Raw genomic sequence first — 26,875 nt, 5'->3', positions numbered from 1 at the left:
ATTATCGTTTTGCATTGCTAAAGTCATTTATCATCATTTTAAAAAACATCTCAAACAACTTTGTGATGCGAATGAAATAAACTTGCGGTTACTGTAATAGTCTTGTAATATCTTTTTGCAAGAAATCACCTCTTATCAGTGTAAGAAACATATCAAATAACTGCACGGAATGAGTAAACTAGACTTCTCTTGCCCAAAACTCAGTAACATTTCGAAGTAATTGCACTTTGTGAATAACTGCACACAGCGTACTGAAATGTTCCCAGAATGGTGTTACCTTGCTAGGCAACTCTTTGCAGAGCAAGAAATCACTCTGTAATGGCGGTAGTTTGCAAATCGGCACACCCAGCACAAGAAACTTTTTGAAATGGCTGTATTTTTACTGTATTCCATGAAATAGGTGTGCTTTGCACACAATAATCTCTTCAAAATACATGCACAGTAATAAGCACACACTCTAAGCACTTTTACACACTTTGAGATGGTTTACTATCAAAATATCGATGTTTAAATACATGAACTGTCAATATTCCGAAAATGACATTATCCTCTATGAATACTAATGAGTTACAAGGTCGAAGCTGTTGATCGACATCAACAGATTTGACATTTACATTGACATTCAAACGTAATGGCAGTGTAGGTACAAACATATGTTAAATACCTATACTGTCCTTAAAGTTTTAGCCCTCCCTGCACCTGCCTGTGGGGGGCTATGCCCCCCCATACCCCCTACAAATTAAATATTCTAACTCTGAGATGGCACTACAGTGAGGAAAGGGATAAATTTCTCATTCCGCATGGTACTCAGAATATCGAGTTCATATCGGCGAATGCACACTTGCTGATATGTACGTTCGATATCCTAATGGTCAGCAACACGAAAGTCGACAAACTCATGCTCGACTTTCCGCATTTACTGAACTGAACTTCAACATTTTGATAGTAAACCCTTTGAGATACTTCAAGTAACTTTAGTTATGCCCTTGATACAATACAAAGTCATAGTTATGCCAAAACATAGCACTTTGCCAAAACACATGCAGTCACTTTGCTTTATTTTTGCTTAATGTGTCCTTTTTGCCCTTATATTTGTTTTGCTTATTTAAGCCCTTTTCATGCCCAATGTCCTTTTCTTGTGCTCATTTTACTCCAAACATGCCCACTCATTTTGCTTTAAACACGCTTGCTTTGCTTTACTGTTAATCGTTTCATCAAATAACTTTATGTTAAACATTTCTTTCAGTTAACTTGCTCAATAATGAGGTTTGTGACCTTGTAATGCTTTGTTTTGTCTTTTCTATCAAATAAACAATTTGTGCTACCTCTCATTATCTTTGATTCTTTTCTGGCTCTTTTTGTGCACTTTTCTCTCAGTTTTACCTTCACTGTTGTGTCTGCATCTCATAGTTCTGGATTTTCTTCTCTGTGATCCTTGTTCTGACACCATGTCTCTCTCCCCTACTTTGGACACAATAGAAGAGTCTTTGTGGGTTCTGTTCAAGCAGCTTTATTGTATACAAGCAAATCACTGTAGAGATTTACTGACTTTAACTTAAGTAATTTGTACACGAACTAACAACTGGGGCCATGCATGCTCTCACTCTGGCTGCTCTTACAAAATGGCACTAGGGATTGCACGTGTCTGGAATTTATACTTGCACGTACAGCCTTGACATGCTTCTTAAAAAGATACAGCACACTTCACTTGCACTCCGATCTACATAAACCAAACCAGAAGTAGACAAAAATCAGGCAGCAACTGAATATGCCAAAAGATGGAAGAAAGAATATAGAGAAAGATCAGATGAGAAGACAATTAATGTGAAAAAGGCATATATATATATATATATATATATATATATATATATATATATATATATATATATATATAGTTGCAAGTACAGAAAACTCCTGGAACAACCTCATGTCGATCAGGATCTGATGCAAGAATGGTAAAGGAGAAGTTAATTTAAACCAAAAGATTTAAACCAACAGGCTAACCTGTAACTCTGATACTCTCACCAGCATCACTAACCTCCATGGATTCTCTCAGATCATTCTCTCTCCCACTAGAATTGGCAAAACAACCAAGACAGTCAATACTTGACTGTATTCTGACTAAAACCGGCTGTCATCTGCAGTCGGGCTGCCTCCCTGACAGCCTGTGACCATTTACCCACATTTGCAGTTAGACATTGCACAAATCAAGAAAAGCCCACCAATTACTAGAAAATCAGAAACAAAAAAAAACTTCAATCCAGCTACCTTTATTAATACTCTCAAACTCTGTAATTGGACTCCTCTCAAGTTTGTTAAACTTGATGAAGCAGTTCAATACTTCAGCTCTACCTTCTTAGATATCCTAAACTTCCAGGACCCCCACCCCCCCCCCGCCAAGAACCATCAAAATCAAATCCAACTATGCCCCTGGATGAGCAAAGACACTATATTTCTGCTGAAATCCAGAGATAAAGCCTAGGCCCTCTTGCACAAAACAGGATCTCTTACAGACAAACAGGCATATCTTGAACTGCGTAACAAGGCAAAAAATTGCATCAAATTAGATCAAACTAACTAATACCAAAATATACAAACCAGATATAAAAACAACCCCAAGAAATTTTGGTCAACAATTAACAACAGTCTCCAGCCTGGAAAGTCAGGTACCCCCCCCCCCCCCCAACCGTAACTGATACTTCACTTAATGTTTCCACTCATTTCAACAAATTCTTCACTGAATCCATTCTTGCACTTGCTAATTCACAGAGCTGTCCATCCTACAACCAGCAACCCAATCTTCATATTAAAAACAATTGCTTTACCTTCCATCCTGTCTCTACTGGTAAAATTAAAAAAAAAATCTCCTTAAAAAACTAAAACCTACCACCTTAGCCTCTGACAAACTCCCAGCAGACTTATTGAAAATAGGAGCTGATGCAATTGCATATCCAGTACCCATACTTATCCTCTCAATATCAGAAAACCTTATCCCTGACATCTGGAAAGTCTCTCTCATTCCACTCCACAAAGGTGGTAATTCTAAAGATTTAACCCACTATCAGCCTATAGCAATACTCTCGCCTCTCTCCAAAATACTTGAAAGGTGTGTACACACACTAATTATGGATTACCTCAGCTCCCCACAACCTTCTCATAAACACTCAGCATGGGTTCAGGCCCTATCAACACCACAACAGCCCTTATGTCATTCACTCACACAGTGAGCAACCATAGAGATAATGGCAACTATGTCTCTGCTATCTTTCTAGACCTCTCAAAGGCATTTGACATAGTTAACCACAAAAAAAAACATTGATTCCCTCTCTGAAATGAAACTTAGCAAACCTCCCATTACCTGGTTTGAAATTTACTTGAATAGACAGCAAGCGGTGCTGTGGAAACAAGAACTCTATTACCATTTACACTAGGCGTTCCCCAAGGCTCCATCCTTAGTACTTTACTTTTCTCTCTCTTTACCAACAACCTTCATACCTCCATTCTGCATGCCTCAGTCATTCAGTACTCTGATGACTCAACTCTAATCTGTTCCTCCCCTTCCCTTCAAGAACTGCAACTAAAAACACAGGCCTTTTTCCTTCTTGTAGAAGAATGGCTTACCAACTCACAGTTAATACTAAACCTCAATAAAACAAAATTTCTCATATTCCACCCAACTAATCACACCACTCCTACTTCCTCATTCACTATCATTTCTAATAGTAAAACATTAATCTCTCCTGTCACTCACACCAAACTTCTTGGAGTTGAGGTAGACTGCAGCATGAACTATGACACTCCTATATCTTTCACCATTAAGAAAGTACATAAGAAACTAGGGGGACTATTTAGAAATAAACAATTACTCACAAATAGCACCAGGGAAAAATAGCACAAAAACATCTCATGTCCACACTCTTATACGCCTCCCCTATCCTTACCAATCTTAGAAAAGGAGTCATAGCTAAAGTTGATGCCTGTTGTAACAAAATTGCAAAGTTTGCCTCCAATAGCTCACATGCCACACACCACCGCACAGCCCTGAAAAATCTCAACTGGCTTGAACTTCCCAGTCTTCTCCTGTACAACCAGCTTATACTAACCCATAAAACCCTACATCACCCAGAGAAAACCTCAGCTTTGCAAACCCAAATACATCCCTACTCTAGCACTAGAGCCCTGCGCGCAAATAGCAAGTCGCTTCTTCAAGAAATTAAAGCCAACAACTCTGCTGGGGCCTCGCTCTTTTCACACTGTATAGCTAAAAAGAGGAACACACTACCCACTTTTATATCAGCCACCACATCCGTAACTCTATTTAAAAAATGTCTAAAAACACACGTACAAGCCAGCTTGATTTTGTAACTGTGACTCTCCAGGCTAGTCCATCTCCATCTCCCTCTCCCTCCTTCTTTTCCAAGGTTACCTCCCCCCTCTGTCTCTCTCAGGCAGCTAACCTCCAGTATTCCCCAGGCTACTCTACCTCCTTCTTCCTCTGGCTCACTTAGGGTAATCCCCTTCCTTACTCTAAGCCAATTCACCCCTCTTCATCTAGCAGGACTTCTTATTCGTACCTCTCTCTTCCTCTCAACATCCACTCCTACTTCTGTTTACAGACAGTTGGGGTATGCTTTTCTGCTACTAAAATACTTTGCTTAATATTTGTTAAAATTAGACAGCCTAATGTGCTTCATCCCATGCCTGTATAGTTTCTCTTATTTCAGAGATGATATAACTTTAAAGTTTTGTTAACATAACTTCAATTGTTATAAATATGTAAAATGTCCTACTGTACCTGTGAAATTGTACTTTATTAATCTCTTGTTATATGTGGAGCATTTCTCTATGAGCCTCTGCTGAAAAAGGACTTGTGTCCAGTTGGACTTTCCTGGTGACAAAATGTAAAATAAATTAAAAGATGAAAGGTTAATATTAGTGGCCCAGGATAGTCGACTATGTATATGTTGGTTTACAAAGTCCATTGAACACGTGGGAGAAACAGACAAATGCAGGTTTTGTAAAATAGAACTGGAAACTGTCACACATCTTGTTGCTGGGTGTGATAAACTAATGGCAGAGGGCCTGTATACTGAAAGGCATAGTAATGTGGTAAGACTGTTACACTGGGGATTGTGCAAACATTATAATAATGAAGTAGCTGAGAAGCATCGGAAACAAAAGCATCAAAGCATTATAGTGAATGATAAAGTTTATATCATATGGGATTACTCATTGCCAACAGTTCAAAAGTAGATGTGAGAAAACCAGATGTAGTAGTCCATGGAAAGAAGACAAAAGTAGCATTGAGCACTGATCTTGCTACACCCAATGATTACAGTGTTTTACATACAGACACACAAAGTCATAAAACACCAGGATTTGCAGGCAGAAATGAGGTAAGTGTGGAAGGATACTTAGAGTTTCAAAAGTAGTAGGAGCAGTGGGTCTCCTAAAAAAGATACATATAACTCTATATGAATTGTCAAAAGATATCAGTTCTGGGCACATTTTGCTAACATCAAAGGTTGAAACAATACTGATTTCACGAATTTTAGTCATACTTTGACTTAGGAGTGGGGTCTGTTCCTGTCGAGGTATTAGAAATCCAAAAGACTTAGCAAAATTAAACTGTCAGACATCTCACATCCATTTAAACATCATGTTTATAAAACAACACGCAACCTTTCCAAGTTTAGCCGAGAAATGTTCATTACTAACCTATCGTGTTTCTGGAACTTTCTAAAAATCCTCCCCTTAGATGATGCTATAATTGAATTCAGTACAGCTTTCCTGAATAGACTTTCATCTCCTAGAATGAAGAGACTAAAATCAAATAATGCAGTTTGGCTATCCAGTAAGACTAGAATGCCAGTGCTGGACAGAGAAAAAGCATAGAAAGAATGGCAAAAATGGAAAACACCCCAATATCTTGAAAACTTCAGAATGCTTTGCAGTATTACTAAAAAAGCAAATTAATGAAGGGAAAAAATCTATACTGTAATGACATTCAGAATAATAGTAAACACAACACTGAAAAATTCTGGACAGCTATTAAGGAAGTCTTGCATTCCAGCCATAAATTCAGCCGTAACCCCTCTCTCAGTAAGTCATCACTCAAAACTGGAATACAATTCAACTCTTATTTATAACATCTCTAATCAAGGATTCCCCAACATCTAATCCTAGCCCTACTCAGACGTCATGCCTCACCACATGCACTTTCACCTTCAAACCCATAGTCTCAAACAGTATAAAACTACTCCTAAACTCAAACCATACTCTACTTCAGCTGATGACCTTCCAAGTGAATACTGAATTTAGCAGCCAATACCCTTGCCTGCCCTGTCTCAATCCTTATAAATAGGTCAGTCCAGGAATCCCATGTCTCTTCTCTGGAAAAAGTCATACATTCTCCCTTTGCACAAAGGAGGAAATTCAACAGATATTACTAGCTGTAGACCTATAACAGTTTTACTCCCCCCAAAAAAATGTATTCAAAAATGATTGCTAAACTGTCTTCTGCAGGAAGAACTCTATCTCATACACAGCATGGCTTCCATCCTTTCCATAGTACTAATACTGCACATTTAACTTGTATAAATACTGTCAGTAAAGCTAGAGATAACAGAAAACTAGACTTCTCCTTATTACGAGACTTGTCTAAACCTTTGACAGATTGTCACAGCATACTTCTACTTTGAATGTCATTAGGTCTTTCTGACCACCATTCTGTGGTTCAAAAATGATCTTTTCAATAGGTATCGGTTGGTAAAATGGCACTCCACCCTCTGTCCATATTTCGCAGTCATCTCTGGTATACCACAAGGCTCTGTCCTTGGTCCCCTCCTCAATAACATTCTCAATTGCACTCTCCATATATCACACAACACATTTCCCTTGTACAGTATGCAAATAACTCCGCACACATTTGCACATGACAATATGGTACACCTCCAAAAAATAACTCTGAAACCTGTAACAGCAGCTGAAACAAGGCTTTGTAACTTGCAATTCATGTTCAACTCTAGACAAAAAAAAAACTACTACTTTTCCCCCAAATCTGTCTGCTATAAAAAAAAAAAAAAACAAAATTTAAAATTCTGTCTTTGTAATACAGCCATTGAAGTCGCTTCTCATAGCAAATTATTAGGAATGATAGTGGATGACACTCTTAAATTCAGCCTGTGTATCCAAAATTGCAAAAGAAAAACTTGTCAAAAACTAGGGATGCTTTATAGAGCCCAAAACACTCTCGCCAACACAACTAAAGCAACTTGTCACTGCTTATCTCCACTCCACACCTCTTTATTGTGCTCCCATCTTTGCTAACTTCAGGTATCACAAAAATCAAAACTTGAGAGATACTATAACAGTTGCTTAATTTTCAGCAAATACCCCTTTCAGAAGCCACAACTGTGCAATGCTAAAATGCCTAAATTTGTTAGAACTACCTCATCAACTAACATGTACACAGATTCTTACCAGCTGTAAAAATTACCAGAATCCACCTTCTGATTCAATAACATTCTACACAACTGTGTTCCCAGGCTGTCATTACAGTGCAGTGACCTAAAACGCCTGTCTGTCCACAAACTCAAGTCTGTTGCGTATTGTCTGTACCTATACCATATTGCTAAAGCCTGGAACTCCTCATCTCTAGTCATCAAGTCAGTACTCTCCCTTCCATCTGCCAAAACCATTCTGAAAGACTTTTAGCCAAAAGCTGTCTCTGTTCTTGCTGAACACCAAGATAAACATTATCCCTAAATGTGAACAAATACCGATTCATACCTTACATCTCCTTTCTGTCTTTGTTTCACTCACTCCCATATTTCTATCAGTTTTTCTTCCTTGGTTTAAATATGCCATAAGCCTTCTTTTCTCTCACTTCATATTGGAATCCCTGTTTGCATTATACTAACTTACCTTTAATTTCTTTATAAACTGGCTGAAATTTCTCTAAATATTAAGTCATTGTCATAACTTGTACCTTTTCCTAAGCAGTGTTTTCATATTATGTTTAATTTATTATAATTATTTAAACTGCAGTTGTTTTAAAGACTAAAATGTATTGATCTTAAATTGTTTTGTAATACTTTGGAGCTTTTCTCCCCAGTCTCAGCTGAAAATGGGTGTCTACCCAGTTGGACTTTACTGGTAATGGGTTGTCAGTCAGTCAATAAATAAATATACATCTCATCATAGAATGATGTGTTGACAGATGCATTAAGCAGGACTATGAAAGATCCTCATAAATGGACCCTCAACAGATAGGTTTTTCTTGACATCCTTCACCACTGAGGGACACCTCAGACGGATCTGTTTGCATCAGAGACCAACAAACAGCTTCCCTCCTTTTGCATCCATGGACAGGGATATTCCTATATGTTTTCCCTCTACTCCCAAGAGTTCTAAAGGCCCCAAAAAGAGAAGTCAAAACTGTTGCTAGTGATCCTCTTTTTGGCAAGACTACATTGGTTCCGTCTTCTTTTTCATCTAACTAGGGGCAACTTCTACAAACTGCCAGTACAAACAGATATCATAACACACAGAAAGGGCATGGGCTTCTAATTCCTTACAAGTATCTGTTTGCTGAGGATATAATTAAGGTTCTCCATAATGCCAGGAGACCCACCGCACAAAAATCCTACATAGACAAATGGAAGAGATTTTTCTTTTTGTTGCACAAGAATGGCCAGGACCCCAGCAAATCAGAGGTACCTTCCATGCAAAAATATGTGTGTGACCTCATGCATGCAGTTCTGGCCTACTCTTCTATCAAAGCCCACCAGTCAGCCATCTTTGCTTGTTTGCCCCTCAGTCCTTCACTTATGTCCAGACCTGAGGTCAAGATATTCTTTAAAGGGGTGCTGCATTATAAACCACCAAGGAAGTCCATAATTCCTCCTTGGGATCTCAACTTCATGGTGGAAAAGTTTACTTTACCTCATTTTGATCCAGCAACCACAGCAAGTCTCAAATTCTGTAATTTGAAAGATATTTTGCTACCAGCTCTCAATTCATTTAGGAGAATTTCTGAGCTTTGGGCTCTCATGGCCATTCCTTCCTTTCTTATTTTTCCCAAGGATAGGGTGAACCTGAGAGCTAACCCTTCATTCATGCCTAAAGTAGTGAACAAGCTGTCACTCAACCAGACCATAAATCTCCATACTTTCTTTTGCAGCCCACAGAACCAGAGGAAAGGCTCTTACAGTATCTAGATATTCACATACATTTAGGACTCAAGAATGCGCCAACGATTATCTTAGCAAGCAATTGCAAGCCATCTCTCTCTCTCTCTGATTTTCTCTGCATGGCAAGTTCTTGCCCTCATTCCCTTGAGCTCATTCTCCCAGGGCAGTAGCATCCTCTGGGGCCTTTTACAAAGAGGTGGATGCCAGGGCCATACAGGAAGCTGCCACCTGTGTGGGCCCAGGTGCCACTAGATTGCCAAAAAAATACTCGAGTAAATACATCTTTCTACACATAGGACTAGCGTACATCCTTCCCACCCACATCAAATTTGCACTTGAGAGATTAACAACAGTGGTGTTTTCACAAGATACAAAATAAATACTATACTTTCAGAAGACTTGAATATTTTTGCACACTTGGTCCAAACCATAATCAACTAGATTGGTGCTTAAATTTAGTAGGATAAGAATAGTGAAACATGCAGAGCAAATCCATTTTCAGGAAGTCTCTCACTTCTTGGCTTGGATATATCCAACTTTCTTAACTGGTGCAGTAGCATAACTACTTAGCCAGATGCTGTAAGAGGCCTTTGCATAGTCCTGTCATACTTATCATTCAAAGCAATCAAGTCTCTACCTGTACTAGTGGATGGAAGATCCATACCTTAATTCAAAGGGCCAGAACTTCATTTCTTGCCAAACATTCCCACTATTTACTGAAAGAGACCCCAATGCAGCCTAAACGTACTTAAATCCGTCATACATTCACTTAAAAATGCATTCATTCCAACCTGTCACAGGTTGTCTAAGGAGAAAACCATGCCCTTGGTTGTTGTCAAAAATAGAAGCCTTAATCAGGCAGAGACCAAGTTTGAGGGAAAAGTTGAAAAGGATAATACTGACAACAGGTCGCATTAAGATTGCATAAATATCAGGAAACACAGTAGAATCAGAACAAATGCAGCAAAAGCAATGTATCTTTAACAAAAACAAACTACCTTAATATCCTGTCCAAGTTTATTCTGGCAGGAAATTGAAAACCTTGTTGACTACTTCACTAATAAATCAATAGTCAACATCACCTTCATAAATCTTTCCTTTGGAATTCAATATAAATCCTACAAGACTACCACTCTAAAATGCCCATAGTAATCAAAATCATGAATCCTGTATGACAAACAGCTCACCTCCCCAAAATCCACTAATGATCATGACTCTCATCCCTAAAATTGATCCAGTAGTTAGGGACGTGGGAATGAATTCCCCTTCAATCACCATACATCCACTATTGTAAAAAGGTGTTTTTTTATTGCACAACTTATTGCTAAGAATATGGCATCCAGGTGTATGGAAGTGATCATTTCACTATATTTTGCACTCATTAGGCCACTCATTCAGTATAATGCCCCCTTTGGTATGTCCCTGTCCATCTGACACAACTTGAATACTTGCATTGCTTTTTTACTACGAAAATCAAGGGCTTAAATCATAAAATCTATTCAGACCATCTCAAAGCCTTATCCTCCTCCTTGGTGTCATATGGGTTACTGAGAGGTGATCTCTGGCTTGTGTGCAGTCTCAACAGATCCTGTTCTATCAGACTTCTTGTACTTTCACAAGTCCACTGGGCACATAAACACCCACTCAAGACATGTTACTCTCTTTTGCAACATAAGTAGAACATGATGGACGGATAGGCATGTATCACAGAGAGTACCACTTCTTCGCATTATGAGGAGAGGAAGGCAGGTTCAAAGTACATCTCTTACACTATTCCGATGTAATCTAGATGAGTGGATGGATAAGTGGAAATTCACTCTTGATTTACCATCCTTGTCCTTCATGGATAGGTTGCAGCACGTAAATGTTCTGCTCGTCTATGGGTTATTTGTATTAGGGTTGTAAGGGCTAAAAACTTCATGGGAATACACAGTGAGGCTCTAAAGATCCTCACAGATCAGTAGCCTGGTTAGTATCCATGAACTCTAGCATTCTGTTTTAAAAATATCTGCAAAATACGTTTAAAAAACTACTTGAAAAGTTAGACAAATGTACAGGAGCCAGATGCTCTAAGTTAACCATATCTTCCTTTGTTTGGCAGCCAGATCAATCAACAAACCTACATTTTTAACTTAAATCAGAAATTGTGCCTGGTTCTCTTAAGCACACCATAGCTGCTCCTCTCTCCATTTTCTTCCAGCTACAAGTGTTAAAGATTCCATTTGTCGAATAACAAAACTCTGAAAAAAATAATGTTCAACCACATTATCAAATGCAGGTTACTGTGACTTTCAAAATAACTTCATAAATGTTTTTGGCACACTGATTGCTCTGTAAGTGAGTGTAATAGTGTTTAGAATTATTTGAATTATGAACAGTTCACAGCTGGGATCTTCATCAGCATGTCCCACGTATTTGAAACAGTTGATCCTAGACTTCCTCTTAAATAAACTAGAAAAGATAAATTTACAAACAAGCACTGCTACTTGGCTTCATTTATATATAATAAAGTGAACTTTCCAGGCCACAGTTAGTGTAGAATCATCAGTAGAAACATTTCACCATGGTATGCCCAGGTATTGGTTTTAGGCCCACTTCTGTTTTCCTTGTTTGTCAGTGATATATCACTAATCTGTCTAACCTCACACTTCATGCAGATGACATTCTTTTTGACCGCTTATACAGAACTTCAGCAGGTTTACTGGAAAATTACAAAGTAATTCTATGAATCATAATTGGATCAACAAAAACAAATTCGTCAATAAAACAAAGAAATCAGAAACACTAATGTGCGCCACTCCACAAAAATGTATATGTACTCATTGGTATTAAGTATTTACTACCAATGTCTGGCTCCATTTTGCATTGGCATGAACCCTGATGGCAGCCCAAGTGGCTTAAGTGCAATCCGCAGTAGAGCTGCTAGGAAGGAAGAGCAAGGAGTGAAGGGACTTGGCCATTCACTTGGTCTAGAGCAGAGTGTGGGTCTATATTTGCTAAGGAGTGAAGGGACTTGGCCATTCACTTGTTCCAGAGCAGAGGGTGGGTCTATATTTGCTAGGAGACAATGTACAATGTTCCTGGTGTAGGCTGGAAAGACTACCTCCTGTGCTGTAATGGGGGTGAGGGTGGAGCAACACTCTTTGTGGAAGTGAGGGATGGTCTCCGTAGTCCGCCATTGCATGGCTTCTCCACTGCATTTTGCTGACTGCATGCTCAGAGCCTGTTAAAAAAAAAAAAAAATGGAAAAACTGTGAACTTCTCCTGATGGCTGCCTGAATGATTACCCCTCTCATTTGTCTCTTGCCTGATAGGGAAGGAAAGAGCCAACTGGCTGACAGAGGGCCTAATGGTAGCCAAGCAGCCGGGGCTGATTCCACAGATATAAGCAAGTGTATACAAACTACAAAATAATCTAACTGTAAATGTCTGACAGCAGATTATCTTGGATTACCAATCGATCCCTACCTGTCTTTAAGATCATGCAGCAATTCAATGCAAAACATTATAGCACAGGACCGCCATACTCTTAAGCTAACTAACTCAAATAATGCCCATTCTTTATAATTAAATTAAAATTCAGAATGAAAATAATGCTCCCTGAGAAGTAATACTGAAGATTGCTACAAGTTATCCAGCTTTCCATTTGGAAAAACTGTAGAAGAAAGAGGTTTACCCAAAATAAGACAATGTGTATGAAAAAAATTCACCAGGATATCAAAAAAAAAAAGTAGACAAAACCTTGAAAACAAGATTAAATGGGTGTGTCATAAAAGACAGCACATGCAAATTCTTTATGGATAAGATCCCAAATTTTCAGATCTTGTCACTCATAAATAAGCCTATACAAATGACAACAGCATATGTATGTACATCTATACACAAACTGGAAGCAAACTTTAAATGTATTTATACAAACTAAAACATGTAAAACATACGTTAAAAGAGCACACTTTTACATCAAATATTTTCTATATTTATTTTCTTTTGCTTTGTTGAATGTCTTATCTTTCTGCTGCAGTATCCGATTTCTAACACCGTCTTGTATTTTGTTCCATTGTTTTGCTGCATCAGAACTCGGGTCTTGGTTGAAAAGGGTCAGTTAACTAGTAAATAAGCAAAATCTATACATAGCAAGAATACCTGGGTTTTTTAATTAATTTAAAGCCACTGGCATTAATTCCTCTCTTGATGTTATTTGGTATGGGCTTTACTTGTTTACTATGTCTGTCTACTTGATACTGCCACTTTAGTTAGTTTTCACTGGTTTTGTAGGTGTTTTACTTACTGTGACAAAATGAGATAGAATTGAAAGATTGCATGCAACTGTGAATAACAGTTTATTTTAGTAATTGCAGTGGTGGAGATTTTTCACACTCCTTTATTGCAAGTTGCTCTGATAAACATTTTGGGTTTTGCTTTTATGATGTATGGATTATAATACACCTCATCAATGGGAAAGGTCTTGGCAATGCACTTCACCGTGTACACTGTTCTCTAGTCTTTCTGTATGTCCATGCTTCTAAATTACAATTAACAGAGGAAGTTTGCACTAATAATGCAAATACTACAAATGTGGCATCAGTATAATTGCAAAAGCTGAGGTAAATAGTCTGAAATAAGGGAGCATTTTGTGATGCCAGACAAATTTGCATTAATTTATAGGTTCATAGGTGTTTACTAGGCTAACAACTACAAGGGCCTTTTAAGCCTAGCCATACATCCCAAATCTCTGACTGGTTCTGATACCCTTGATAAGTGTAACGATGGGCCTGGGAGATGAACCATTTACAGGTTACCTGTTTGCATCAGAGATATAAGTGCCAAACCAGGGATGAATTTCTGGTTTCCCATCCAGTTGTCCAAGTTGCATTTGAGTTGGATTAGGGAGGAACTCTGCTTCACATGGATGTGGAGCCTGTTCTATAGATGGGGGTAGTCTCTGGGATACATACCTATCTTTCCAGCAGGTCCTGTTTATATCACAGGCAAGATTTAAGTCTTTAGAATGGGTAATTCTGGTACTGTTTGTTTTGTGGATATGCAGGAGGTCCATCAGAGTGGGGTCTGACAGTGCCCTGTATTTAGTGCCTAAAGAAACTGGCAAGTGTGATGAAGAGTACGGAACGTTTATATGGATGCAGTGTAATATGCTCTTTTATATCAAATGCTATCTATAATTCCATTGGAAATGGTCTTAATAGTATCTTTCAAAAAATAGAATATAAAAATTTTAATGCAACCAAGTACTCCTTATGATCAAACCTCTGGTCAGACTTGTGTTTATTTTCTTCACAAATACTATTATGTATAAGCTTAATTTGAAATGGTCATAATATTATCACTTAAAACATTATAATATAGAAAATTTTAATGAGAGCAAATAGTCTTTATGATAAAACTTCTTGTCAGACTTGTTTATTTTCTTCAAAAATAATGTTACTTTTAAAGGTATATGTAACTGAATATTAAGCTTATTTTTTTCTGCAATAGGCAAAAGGTACAATGTTACAGATGTGTCGGCTGCCTTATGTATGAGTCTCGGTCTCATATGGTTTACACTGGCTGACAGCAAAGTGGCACCAAATTTTAATGTGACAGGTAATGTGTTTTTTTTTTTTTTTTTAATACGTGAAGGTCTGAATTTATTTTGTTTGTTCCAGAAAAACTTTGTTATACCGAGACAAAAAATATCAGCAATGTAAATTACCATACCTTAACCCAAACTGTCAGAGATATTGTCATGATCACCAATTACAGTGAGGCTGCATGGTTTACGAACATGTACCAGAAATGGTAGTGGTTTGTAATGTAACTGCACTGAATCAAAAATGCTGAATGAAAATGTTATCGGGGAAAGATGACTGAGACTTTGTGCATTGGGTGAAGACTAACAATTCCCTTAAAGATTGAGAAACTAAAACTTTAATATAGTAAAGAAATGCAAGGGAACTGTCACATCTAAGAGTTCGGTTGAGTTGTATCAGCAGCATAATGAAACAATGTTTTTGTTCAGGTGTAACAAAGCAAATAAATTAGTCTCTGGTTGTAAGCTTGAACTGTAAGAGTGAATGTGAGCAGCGCAAGTTTCATACCTGAAAAGAGAAGTTAGGGATGGACCAAACAGTTTGTTTTCATCAGAATCTCTGTACATTAGCATTTGTAGTGGATTTACTGTGAATAATCATTCTGTACTACGTCAAAATGTGAATAATCAAAACTGAAACATCTGAAGCCAAGCTTAACCACGTAATCAAATAATACTTTCAAAAAACATTTAAAGTATAAAATAATAATCTTCTGTCCACTCCACCTCATGTGGGGGCAGAACCCCAGCATACCCTCAAATTCTGAGGTAACCCAAAGTCAGAAAGAAGTGGAGAGGTGTAAGAGAAGGATAAAACTCACTTTTTCCTTCTTAAATTTCCACATCTCAAAAAAAAGCACACCTGTAATGATAAAGTTCAGATGTAATAAAATGTTGGCAACATAAAAATGCAGACTTTGTTTTATGATTCTTTATGCTGTAATAGCGTTCCACATGATCAGTTGTAGTACTCGTATCTATAGCATGTGTACAGCCGTTATTGGGACAGAAATCTGCGGTCTTACTTTGAAGAATCTTCAGCTGTTGTAGGATCTAAGAGTAGTGCCATCATCATAGGTAACCAGAGTTTTAGCTGTTGGAGGATCTGAGAGTAGTGCCATCATCATAGGTAACCAGAGTTTTAGCTGTTGGAGGATCTGAGAGTAGTGCCATCATCATAGGTAACCAGAGTTTTAGCTGTTGGAGGATCTGAGAGTAGTGCCATCGTCGTAGCTAACCAGAGTTTTTTCTTTAGCCCTAAATCCATCCATGCATGCATGCTAATGATGGGTATCTTTTGAAGGCATGGATATTTTTCCTTCATCGTTTTTGGTGTTGGCTGTTCACTGATTACAGCTGAAGTGCTCATATTCATTGTGCTGTCCCATGTTTTGCTTTTTTAAATGTCAGTCTTCTACACTTGGGATGTGCACATCATGTTTGACCTATTTGCAACATCCTTGTACTAGAGCTAATAAGCATTTGCATCAGAGGAGTCTCATTACTTTTTTGCTGCTTGCACAGGTTAGCTCTTTCTTAATAGATGCTGTTGGTAAACTTCCACTTTTGATACCTAAAATGTTTAAAACACAGCAGCTGTCAAATTAAAAAAATGAAGAAAGCCCAAACATTGCTCTGTCTATCTGTGAATAAAATACAAAATTCCTGGCCACCACAAGTGCATGCATTTAGGCTCACAGCTCACTGGCAAAGAAGGGAGCTCAAGTCATTCATCAGTGTACTTCTTAGCAGTGAAGGAATTAATTTATTGTAAGGACTGTTATGAAGGCTCAACTAGACATCCCTAGAGGAAGCATGAAACGGTGATGGCACAGTACCAGGAGCCCTCAGTCAATGATAGAATGTCCATTCCTTCTGTAGTAGTGTAGTAGGCTCCAGGTGTTCTTCGTGTTTCACTGTTGTAGTCATCACACTTGGGTTATCCTGCCAGGGGTAGCCCTCAATTGGCCTGAATACCAGAGGCATAGTATTTCTGCGTCGGTTGCTGTCACTCCAGGAGTGATGTCAGGTTGACAGTGGTATAAAATCAGGCAGCCGACGCCATTACATCAGTCTTTCTTGCCAAGGAGCCCGAAGCAGTTTGCACGAGTGCCGGTCAGCCACTACCTGAGCTTTCATTTCTGAATTGAAGTTGAAGTCTTCTAAAGATAAGTACCCCACTGGGGATCCTTTTTTCTTGCTCTAACCAATGTCAGAAAAAGTTAACAATTGTCTCGCCTCTGGAAAGCAAATACCACACCGAGACTTCCATTCTTGCTGCGTCACCTGTTTAGGCCCAGACTACGACGTCCCTCGCTGTCGCTTTTGTGCTTTGTTCAATATCAGAACTATATGTCATTGGGCCCTTATTGTAGCTAAACATTTTCGCTCTCAGTCTTTGTATTCCAATATGGCTTTGGTAAGCCATCCAACTACCGATCTTCTGAAAAAACGTAAGGATAAAGACAGAGACAGACTGCACGGGTCCAAAACTGCTGACGACGCTTCCGTTAAGCTAGTCGTCAGTTCTCCGGTCCTCAGTGAGGTGCTTTCGCAGCCCCTGATGCCCACTTCTCTGGATTCGCAGGCTGCTACCAAGACCCGTTCAGAGTCTGGTATGCCACGAGACTCTTCTTTGACTAAAGATCCTGTAGATGTCTCTACCTTTAATGGGTCCAGAGCTGTTGAGCAGGCACCGGGGAAGTTCTTCGCACTACCGATACTCGACACAAACCAACGACTTCTTTCACATTTTCAGTTTTTCTAAAACTACCAGGGTATGAACTACACCTTAAAAAACGACAACCCAGGCTCCGGCACCTGCTTCCATGCCTCAATCTCAAATACTTAAAACGGCAGAAGACTTTATTATGCTTATTAGGGGAAGTCAGACTACCCCTTCCAAAAGAAAAAGAGACTTGTTCCCAGTAGTTTTATCTGAACAGGAGTCCGATGACTCTGAGGTTTCTGAATATGAAGATATGCAACCACTCTTTGCTTATGAGGATTCTGATGCAGAGGATTCCATTCCTTCTGCCTCTCCCGAGGATTTTTCATTTGGTGAAACCTTACATACTTTAAGGGAGCATTTCCAATGGGAATGTCAGGACTATACTCAGTCAAAAAAGGGACTCAGTAAATTCTTATATTTAGCACAGTACAGACCTTTAGCTATTCCTCCTGTCCTGGATGTTGTGGATGATGGTTTTATGGAATCCAGTTTGACTCCTGACACCCTTCCTTCTGCTCCCAGGAAACCTGACCAGTACTACAGAGTCACTGACTCTCACACATTCCTTTTCAAAAATCCTACTGCTGACCGAGAGGTCATCTCCCAAGGACTTAAAGGAATTAAAGCAACCTCAGCTAAGAATCCCAACCCCTCAGACAGGGATTCCCGAGGTTTAGACAGATGGGGTAAAAAAATATACACCTCTGCAACTCTTGCTATTAGAGCATGAAATTGTCAGTTCCACATGCTGGAATATCAGCAGCATACCATGGAACTCCTCAAGCAAAAAAATATCTTCCTTTCCTGCTTGTGCAGAAAATAAAGAATTACAGACCTTATGCATTCTGCAAGCCAAGTTACTAAGCACACCTTGCAATGTGGCTTTGATGCCCTAGAAGCATCTTGCAGGGCAGCAGTCACTGGTTCTGTCCTTGGGCAGCATGCTTGGCTTAAGGAACAGACCTTGCCAGACCATGTCCAATCAAAATTATTGGACGCACCATTGAACAAAGACAATTTGTTTGACACCAAGACAGAAGAGTGTCTTCCTTGTTAGTATAGTGGTGAGTATCTCCGCTTGTCACGCAGGAGGGGAGCATGTGATTTATGGGACCTCTAGTGATTAAAACAGACAACACCACAGTGATGTGGTATATCAACAAGCAGACCCTTTGGCATTTGACCTCAGTCATACAAATACACCTGCTAGCACAATTCCTACCAGGCTCCCTAAGCTCTCTGGCAGAGAACTTAAGCAGAAACCTGCTAGACCCACACAAGTGGCAGCTAGACCACAGAACCTTTAACCTTGTAACCCAGAAATGGGGCATCCCAAAGGTGGACCTCTTTGCCTCCCATTCCAATCATCGGCTCAGCAAATTCTGTAACAGGGAACCTCACAGCAAGGCCTGGAATGTGGATGCTGTATTCTTCCAATCGGTAAACCTCTCGATCTCTGCATTTCCCTGTCTACCACTCATTTCAAGGGTACTGCTCAAAATAAGGTAGGAAAAACCAAGGGCAATCTGGATTGAACCAGACTGGCCACGCCAGCACTGGTACCCACGGATACGCAGCCTTTCACCCCTGCCACCATGGCACCTACCTCAGATCCCAACACTTCTGTCCCAGAAGAATGGAGAATTCATGCATCCACAATTGTAGACTCTGAACCTGGCAGCCTAGCTTATTCCCTGACCTCTCCTCCAGCTGCCAGCCTAAGCAAACAAGTCCTGGATGTTATACGTGAGGCTAGATGCCCCAGCACTAGAAAATCCTATGCTGAAAAGTGGAAAAGGTTTTGCACCTGGATCCAGGCTAAGGGATCCGAAACATCACAACCCTCCCTACCTCTTATCCTGGATTACCTTGCAGACCTGCTACATAGGGGTCTATCCTTCTCTTCTATTAAAATTCATGCCTCTGCCATCTCTGCTCATTACAGCACAGAGCCACCTCTCTTCTCACACCCTCTCATCAAACAGTTCCTAAGAGGGGCTAACAACTTAAGGCCTCCCAGAAGAGATCTTACCTCAGCTTGGGACCTAAACTTTGTGTTGGAAAAGCTCACATTACCCCCCTTTGAGCCTGCAGCTTCAGCAGCGTTAAAATCCATCTCTTGGAAAACAGCCTTGCTTCTGGCCATCCCTTCAGCTAGAAGAGTTTCAGAGCTACAAGCACTCATGGCTGTAGAGCCCTTAATCATTTTCCATGCTGACAGGATCTCCCTCAGGACTAACCCATCCTTCATACCTAAAGTGGTATCAATTGTGGCTCTCAACCAATCCATTCATTTTCCCAACTTTTTCCCTAACCCACAAAACAAGGGGGAATGGATTTTGCACTCTCTAGATGTCTACAGACAGCTCAGATTCTATCTGGATAAGACTAAATCTTTTAGAAAAACTGACCAATTGCTAGTCAGCTTCACAGCAGGGTCAGAGGGCAAGGCCATATCCAAACTAACAGTCTCCAAATGGATAGCACACTGCATCCATTTCTGCTACAAACAGCATGGGAAACCACCCCCAAAGGGGGTCAGGAAGCATTCCACCAGGACAACTTCCACCTCTACAGCTTTTCTCAGAGGGTTCCCCACCAGGGACAACCTGGAGGCTGCAACATGGACTTCTGTTCATACCTTCACCAAGCATTACCACCTGCCTATCTTCTCCAAATCCAGGGCAGACTTTGCCACTGCAGTCTTGCAGGGCATCCTAGCCAGCCCCCAGTCTTCTTGACTGCCTCCACCCTTTTCTTCAACTTTGGGAATCAACTCAAGTGAGATGAAGAACATAGTACAGTTGTGTACACTTGCCATAAATGTAGATGTTCGACTGTATTCACTGTTGCAGTCCTGGTTTCCCACCCTCCATCCTCCTTGCCTCTCTGTCTCTCTCTCTCTCTGTCTGTCTCTCTCTCTCTCTCTCTTCCTCTCTCCTTACAGGGAATTTTTGATATTTACCTTCTACTGGTGGCGTTCTTCCACCATAACCTAGCTCCCTCTTTGGGGGCTCCTGACAGTTGGGGCAAGAAAAACTGATGTAATGGCATTGGCTGCCTGATTTTATACCACTGACGACTTGATGTCAGTCCTGAAGTGACAGCATCCGATGCAAAAATACTAAGCCTCTGGTATTTGGGCCGACTGAGAGCTACCCCTGGCAGGATAACACAAGTGTGATGACTGCAACAGTGAAGTGAATACACCCGAATGTCTACATTTATGTTAAGTGTACACAACTGTACTTTTCTCACGCAAAGGATCATCATCCTGTTTTTTCTTGGCTGACTGGTATGACTTCAGTAGCAAAAGATGATTTTTGCCACTGAGTTTTGGGGATGAAACAAAGGTACAGAAACTGCCTCACTGAGTGCTCTAAGGCAAGTTGGTACATCTCAAACAAGAAAAAATGTGTCCTTGAGTTGCCAGAATGTGCATGTCTGGGTTTATTTTTGAGCAATAGAAGTTGACTCATTTTTCTTCACCCACCTTGTTTTTGGCTGTTTATTGGTTGAGGATGAAATAGTTCCTGCAGATTCTCTTTTGCCATTACAAAATGCTGCTATATGTGTCTTACAGTCAGTCCAATAAGTGTGTGGAATGTTCTTTATCAGTTATTATTTATTTATTTGCAAGCATTCCCTGAGCACCTTGCTTCTCTAATGCCACTCAATTGACTTAGACTTTCTTCCAAATCCAAGGGATGAACATACAGGTTCTGCTTAGGCTTTGTCTGAAGGTGTGAAAGTCAAGCATCTGGGGAAGGCAACATCATCCTAGGAGGTGAAAGTTATTTTTTTTCTTTAGTTTTAGCCCCCCCCCACACACACACACACATATACTTATGTCACTAGTGGTGAATAACCTGAGTGCATGCCCCAGGCTCATTGTGTGGCCGTGCCTGCTGTTGTCTTCCTGCTCCCCCCACTCCATCCAGCCCACACTCTGCTGACTGAGTTCAGGCCTCCACTAAAGAAAGGCCCATCATGCCTCTTGCCCACCACCAGGATGGGTATACCTATCCTCCCTGCCTGTGCTGTCAGGTCCCTGAGCCACTAATCAAACTTAGACTGCCTAATCCATAGTCAAGTCTTTATCCCTATACCAGTGAGGCAGCAGTCTCACTTCTTGACAGAGCCTTATGTGGTAGCAGATCTGTTGACAAGCACCCCTTTGCAGTTGCTATGATTAGGGAGAGACACATTAGCACTCACTGTCACCTTTACTATAGGGAAACTATTGAGTACTCCTAGTTAATGAGGAGCACAAGCGAAAAATGACTATTGGCTAGCAGTAAATTAAGGAACAAGAACATGGACGTTGAGGAAATGAATTAGGCATAAGCTAACCTGCTCAGTTTCAACCCGTTACCTGTTAACAATTCAGTCTTCTGTGTAGGAATTGTGAATAGGTTTTGAGTTATAAGATTCTGTAGCAGTTACTTGATAGTGGAAGTTTCATGAAAATGCTGCCTCCCTGCATTTGAATTTCACTTCTAAGAAAGCAGACATTAGTTTGTACATATTCTTACCTGTATAGTTTTATTGTAGTTCTTCAAAAAAAAAGCCAGTTTGCGTAATGCTTCCTTTGTGTGCACATTATACTCTGGTTATAAACACAGTCAGTGTGTCACAATTTGCTTAACCATTTTTTATATGTTGAAAAATAATGATTTGTCACATCTCAAGTTCCCTTACATGACAGTATGAAATGTAGAGCTTAGGACATTAGTCATTTATGAGACATATGTTGTGATGGGTGAAGTCTAGTCTGTTTTTGTACAGTTAAAAGTATGAGTTTCTTTCTGCCAAAAGAAGAATATAGAAGAGAAAATTCCAAAGGGCATATAGATTTAAGCACCTATGTAAATAAGATGGATGTCAGTAAAGATTTTAGGCTTGCAAACATTTGACATGGACTGTGAATTACATATAATTCCCCTTTGCAAGATTTTAACTGTCAGATTCTGAACTTATGCAACAGCCCTAAGTATTTCCAGAGATAGATTAAAGACGTTTTACCTTTCAGGAGAGGACATGTGTGATATATTAAGCAGTAAAAGGGCCAGAATACAAGATATTCTTCTATTTCACTGTTGCAGCATTCGTAACATGGGGGATCCCCTGCCAAGGGCGGTCCGATGTCCGGACAGTATACCAAAGCCTTTAGGTTGTTATCGAACAAAACTAAACTACTCATCTTCCAACCCACCAAACATACTCAAAACAACTCTCACTTTAACATCACAGCAAAAGACAACACCAGTATGTACCCAACTGAACACACCAAATTGCTAGGAGTAGAAATAGACAATAAACTAAAATCTGACATTCACATATCCATGACCATAAAAAAAAGTCCACAAAAAAACTAGGAGCGTTATACAGAAGTAAGCAACTTCTCACCAAAGCAGCAAAGATTTCAATAGCAAATTCCCACCTTATCTCCACCCTACTTTATGCCTATATATATATATATATATATATATATATATATATATATATATATATATATATATATATATATACCAACCTAAGGCAATGCAATGTAAACAAGTTAGAGACCTGCTACAACAAAATCGCCAAATTCGCCACAGGGGCATCCTACCATAGTCACCACTGTCTCTCACTTGCTGAACTGGGCTGGCTTGAACTCCCTCACCTCCTTCAATGGTATCAACTCTCACTCACCCACAAACTAGTAAACCATCCACTAAATGTCCCATCCCTCCAGAATCTACTCCAACCCTATCACACCACCAGACCACTAAGATCCAGCAACAAAAATCACTTGCAGATCACTAAAGCCAATAACTCTGCTGGTGAAGCACTATTCTCTTGCACCATAGCCAAATTATGGAACTCCCTCCCACCCACAATTACCTCCATACCATCATGCACCCACTTCAAAACTTTACTAAAAGCATACCTAAAAACATGCTGACTCTGCCCTTGCAACTCCCACTCTAATATCACCCACCCCATCCACCCACTACCTTTCTTTCCACTCCACTAACTACCTTGATTATAGCAAGCTCAGATGCTCATAAGCCTAGTACTTATTATACAGCAGGAACTTCTTATTGTTATACAGCAGGAACTTCTTACTGTAACATTTGTTAATGTCTGTTATATACTTCACAGATAAAGATTCTAGTTGTCTACTGATGTACTATGTTCTTCATCTGTAAATATGTTGTAAGTAATTGCTATGTAAATTGTTAATCACTATATAATCCAATGTAGCTACTGTCTGTTTATTTTAACTGTGGAGCTTTTCTCCCCGGGCCTCCACTGAAAATGGACCTACGTCCAGTCGGACACTCCCAGTCAACAAATATAAATAAATAAATAAATCGATGCACCCTATGTCACATGTATACTTCCCAGGCAAAGGCATAGGGTGTAAAGTTGACATCTGGAAATATCATCTTCAGAACTTCTTTGCCACCAGTCTAAACGCCATCTTTGATATTTGGTCTGATCGCCCGCATCATTGCTGGTTACCTAGCTGTTCAGGTAAGTGCCCTGTTGGGTTTTTTTTACTTATCCTTTTTTTCTTTTAGCGTTTGTGTTTTTGTGGGATTTCATGTCATCCAAAAGGGTAAATGCCAGTTTGGGAGACAGATTCTCCATAAAGACTGTTATGAGCACTGCTTGTTTTGTTTAGGAGCTTCTTACAACCATACATTCTCTACTATTTGTCTGGCTTTTGTTCCAAAGACCGTATTTAGTCATCTTTCATCCCTCACTTATCCTTCGTTAATGAAAGATGCTATGGAAGGTACTTCCCAGCCTGAGGGTCAGCTGTCTTTGAAGAACAAGGCCAAAAATGTCAGGTCAGATTCTTTGGCTTTGCCTTCTCCACTAGACGTGTCTCTTGAGGCTGGTGAAATCCCAGAGGATTATCTAGTTTCTGGGCTGGATTCCTCTGCAGTGACCGGTTTGGAGACCAGCATGGATTCAGCTTCTCGCATGTCCTTGGAAGCCTTGCAAATGTGTACTTCAGGTGCTCAGGGGGAACCACAGCTGATTTTCACCAAAGAGCCTAGGGGGGGTTCCTCAAATACTGTTTAGGGAAGACGTGCCAACTACAGTTACCGAATGTAGGCTAGGGTCGGAGCCTTCTACTTTTCATAAGGTGGACATACCTTTAAAAAAGAAGCAAAATACAAAAACGTTTCTTTTGCTCCAAGGACCCTCAAAGTGAATGGCAGAATTTTACACAGGGTTTGTTCAATGCTCTTATGGCCTTGACACCTCCTTAAGGGGTCTATGTCCTGGCTCCTTGTTGGTCTTCTCCCCCCCCCCCAAAAGGTCTATGGATCAGGATTCCTCAGAAGAAGAAGATGATTCTGACGAGGAATCCTGTCCTGTTCTACCCAGATTCCTTCCCCTTTGGATTATGATTCTGAGGAAGAGGAGTCTGCTAGTCCTGAATCTCCTTTTGAGGAGGTTTCCTGTGGGGATACCATTGCCAGGATGATTGAATTCTTTAGATGGGAGTGTGCCCACGTTTCTGAAGTTCAGAGAAGATGTTATGAGTTCCTTCAAATGGAATCTCCTAGATCCATTGCTGTTTCTCATGTCTTGGCTACTTTATTGGATGCCTTTTCTTCTGCATCTCAGGCCCCAGATTCTTTGCCCCTGCACTTAAAAAAATGGATAGGTTTTATAAGTGCCTGATGACTGCAAATTCCTGTATAACTGTCCATCTGCTGATCCTTCAGTGGTTTCTGTGGCATCCAACAAGCCTTCTAAAGTACTGCCATCTACTGGACTTCTGTCTGATAAAGACAGTAGGACTATGGAAGAGCGAGGTAAAAAGGTTTATACTTCAACCATCATAGCCTTTCTGGCTGTTAATTGTCAGACTCATACGACCAGATATGCTTTGGCTGCCCTTTCTCAGGTTTGCTAGGTTATTTCTGACCTTCTTGATTCTGAGGGTAAGATTTCTCCCTTGTGTCTATTAGGGGCTTTTTCTCTGATAGCTCGCCATTTCATTAAATGTAGTTATGATGCAGCAGATGGTTTCTCTAGGGTTGCTGCTTTAGGATCTGTTTTCAGCTATTTCTGGCTACACCTTTGACCTCTGCTTGATGATGTTAAGGCTAAGTTGATGGATGCTCCTCTGGATAACAAATGTTTGATGTTGCTGCAGCTGATTTGTTCATGTCCATGCAGAATAAGGACAAGGAGTTACAGGACCTGAAACATATTTTTGTTTCCCCTGTCCCAAAGTTCCTGATAAACTATCCTAATAAACCAGCTTTTGTTAGAAGGCAGTCTTATCCTCCTCCTAAAGACAAGAAGAGTGGTAGGAGAGTTCTCCCAGCTAAGTCTAGACAGATACCTCCTGCTCAAAAGCCTTCCTTTCCTGATAAACCAGGTGCTATCTGACTACCTGATTCTTCCCACCCCATTCCTTTCTGACATCGTCTTTCTTTGTCTCTTCCTGTCTGGTTATGCATAACTATGATTCCTGGGTTCTTGCCATCATTCGCTTGGGGTGTTTCATGGTTTGGAAACGTGGGTTCTGCACGAGGCCAGGAAATCCTACTTGTCCAAATGGAAGATTTTTTCTGTTTGGTTCCTTTGGTTCTTTCTTATTTGAGTGAATTGCTCAATAATGGGTTGGCATGTTTTTCTATTAAAACCAACCTCTCATCCATTTCTGTTTGTCTGTCTTTAACTCCTCCCTAGGCCTCTAGGTTCGAGGCAAAACACTTTCTTAAAGACATCCTTCATATTAGACCTTCCTGGAAACCTGTTCCTACTTCCATGGATCTTAATTTTGTTTTGGAGAAATTGACTCGGGCTCCTTTTGAACCTGCTGCTTCAGATTCTTTACATCATTGTTCTTGGAAGATTGTTCTTTTGTTAGCCCTTACTTCTCTCAGATGGGTGTCTGAGCTGCAAGCCCTTATGGCTGTTCCTCTTTTTTAACTTTACATAAGGACAGAGTTTCTCTTCGTACCAGTCCTGCTTTTATGCCTAAGGTGGTGAATGAATTTTCTCTTAATCAATCTAATTTGCCCACTTTTTTCCCTTCTCAGCAATCAGTTAATGCAGCTGTCGGCAACCTGTGGCTCATGAGCCACATGCAGCTGTTTGACCATGTGACTGTGGCTCTTCTCTACAGTCGTAAACTTCTGTGTCTGCAGCCAGGCAGCTGAATTTCCACATTCATGACTAAGCTGCTGCTTGCCCTAAGTTTTAGAACCAGTATTAACATGTGCATTAGCAGCTGAGGCTGAACAACTGCTTGCTTGCCCTGTGTTTTCTCCCTGGCAGTTGGAAGTCGGAGGAAAATTTAAACTAACTGTTCCATTCCCTCCACGTAAGGCAGTTATTTTA

At 40.1% G+C, this 26,875-nt stretch overlaps 1 protein-coding gene across 3 annotated transcripts in view; it reads left to right on the top strand.

Annotated features, from left to right (window-relative positions):
* SLC35B3 (solute carrier family 35 member B3) overlaps positions 1 to 26,875 on the top strand; it is a 756,207-nt gene that overhangs the window by 401,075 nt on the left and 328,257 nt on the right. For all 3 annotated transcript variants that reach the window (XM_044065422.1, XM_044065425.1, XM_044065423.1), the window contains one exon: positions 14,688 to 14,795. In XM_044065422.1, the coding sequence (XP_043921357.1) occupies positions 14,688 to 14,795 (108 nt within the window). The remainder of the gene's footprint in view (positions 1 to 14,687; positions 14,796 to 26,875) is intronic.

Source organism: Protopterus annectens, chromosome 3.part0, assembly GCF_019279795.1.
Source record: "Protopterus annectens isolate FY-2018-M chromosome 3.part0, PAN1.0, whole genome shotgun sequence".
Lineage (NCBI taxonomy): Eukaryota > Metazoa > Chordata > Ceratodontiformes > Protopteridae > Protopterus > Protopterus annectens.
Note: the sequence above shows the minus strand (reverse complement) of the source record. Positions and strands in the feature narration are given on the sequence as shown.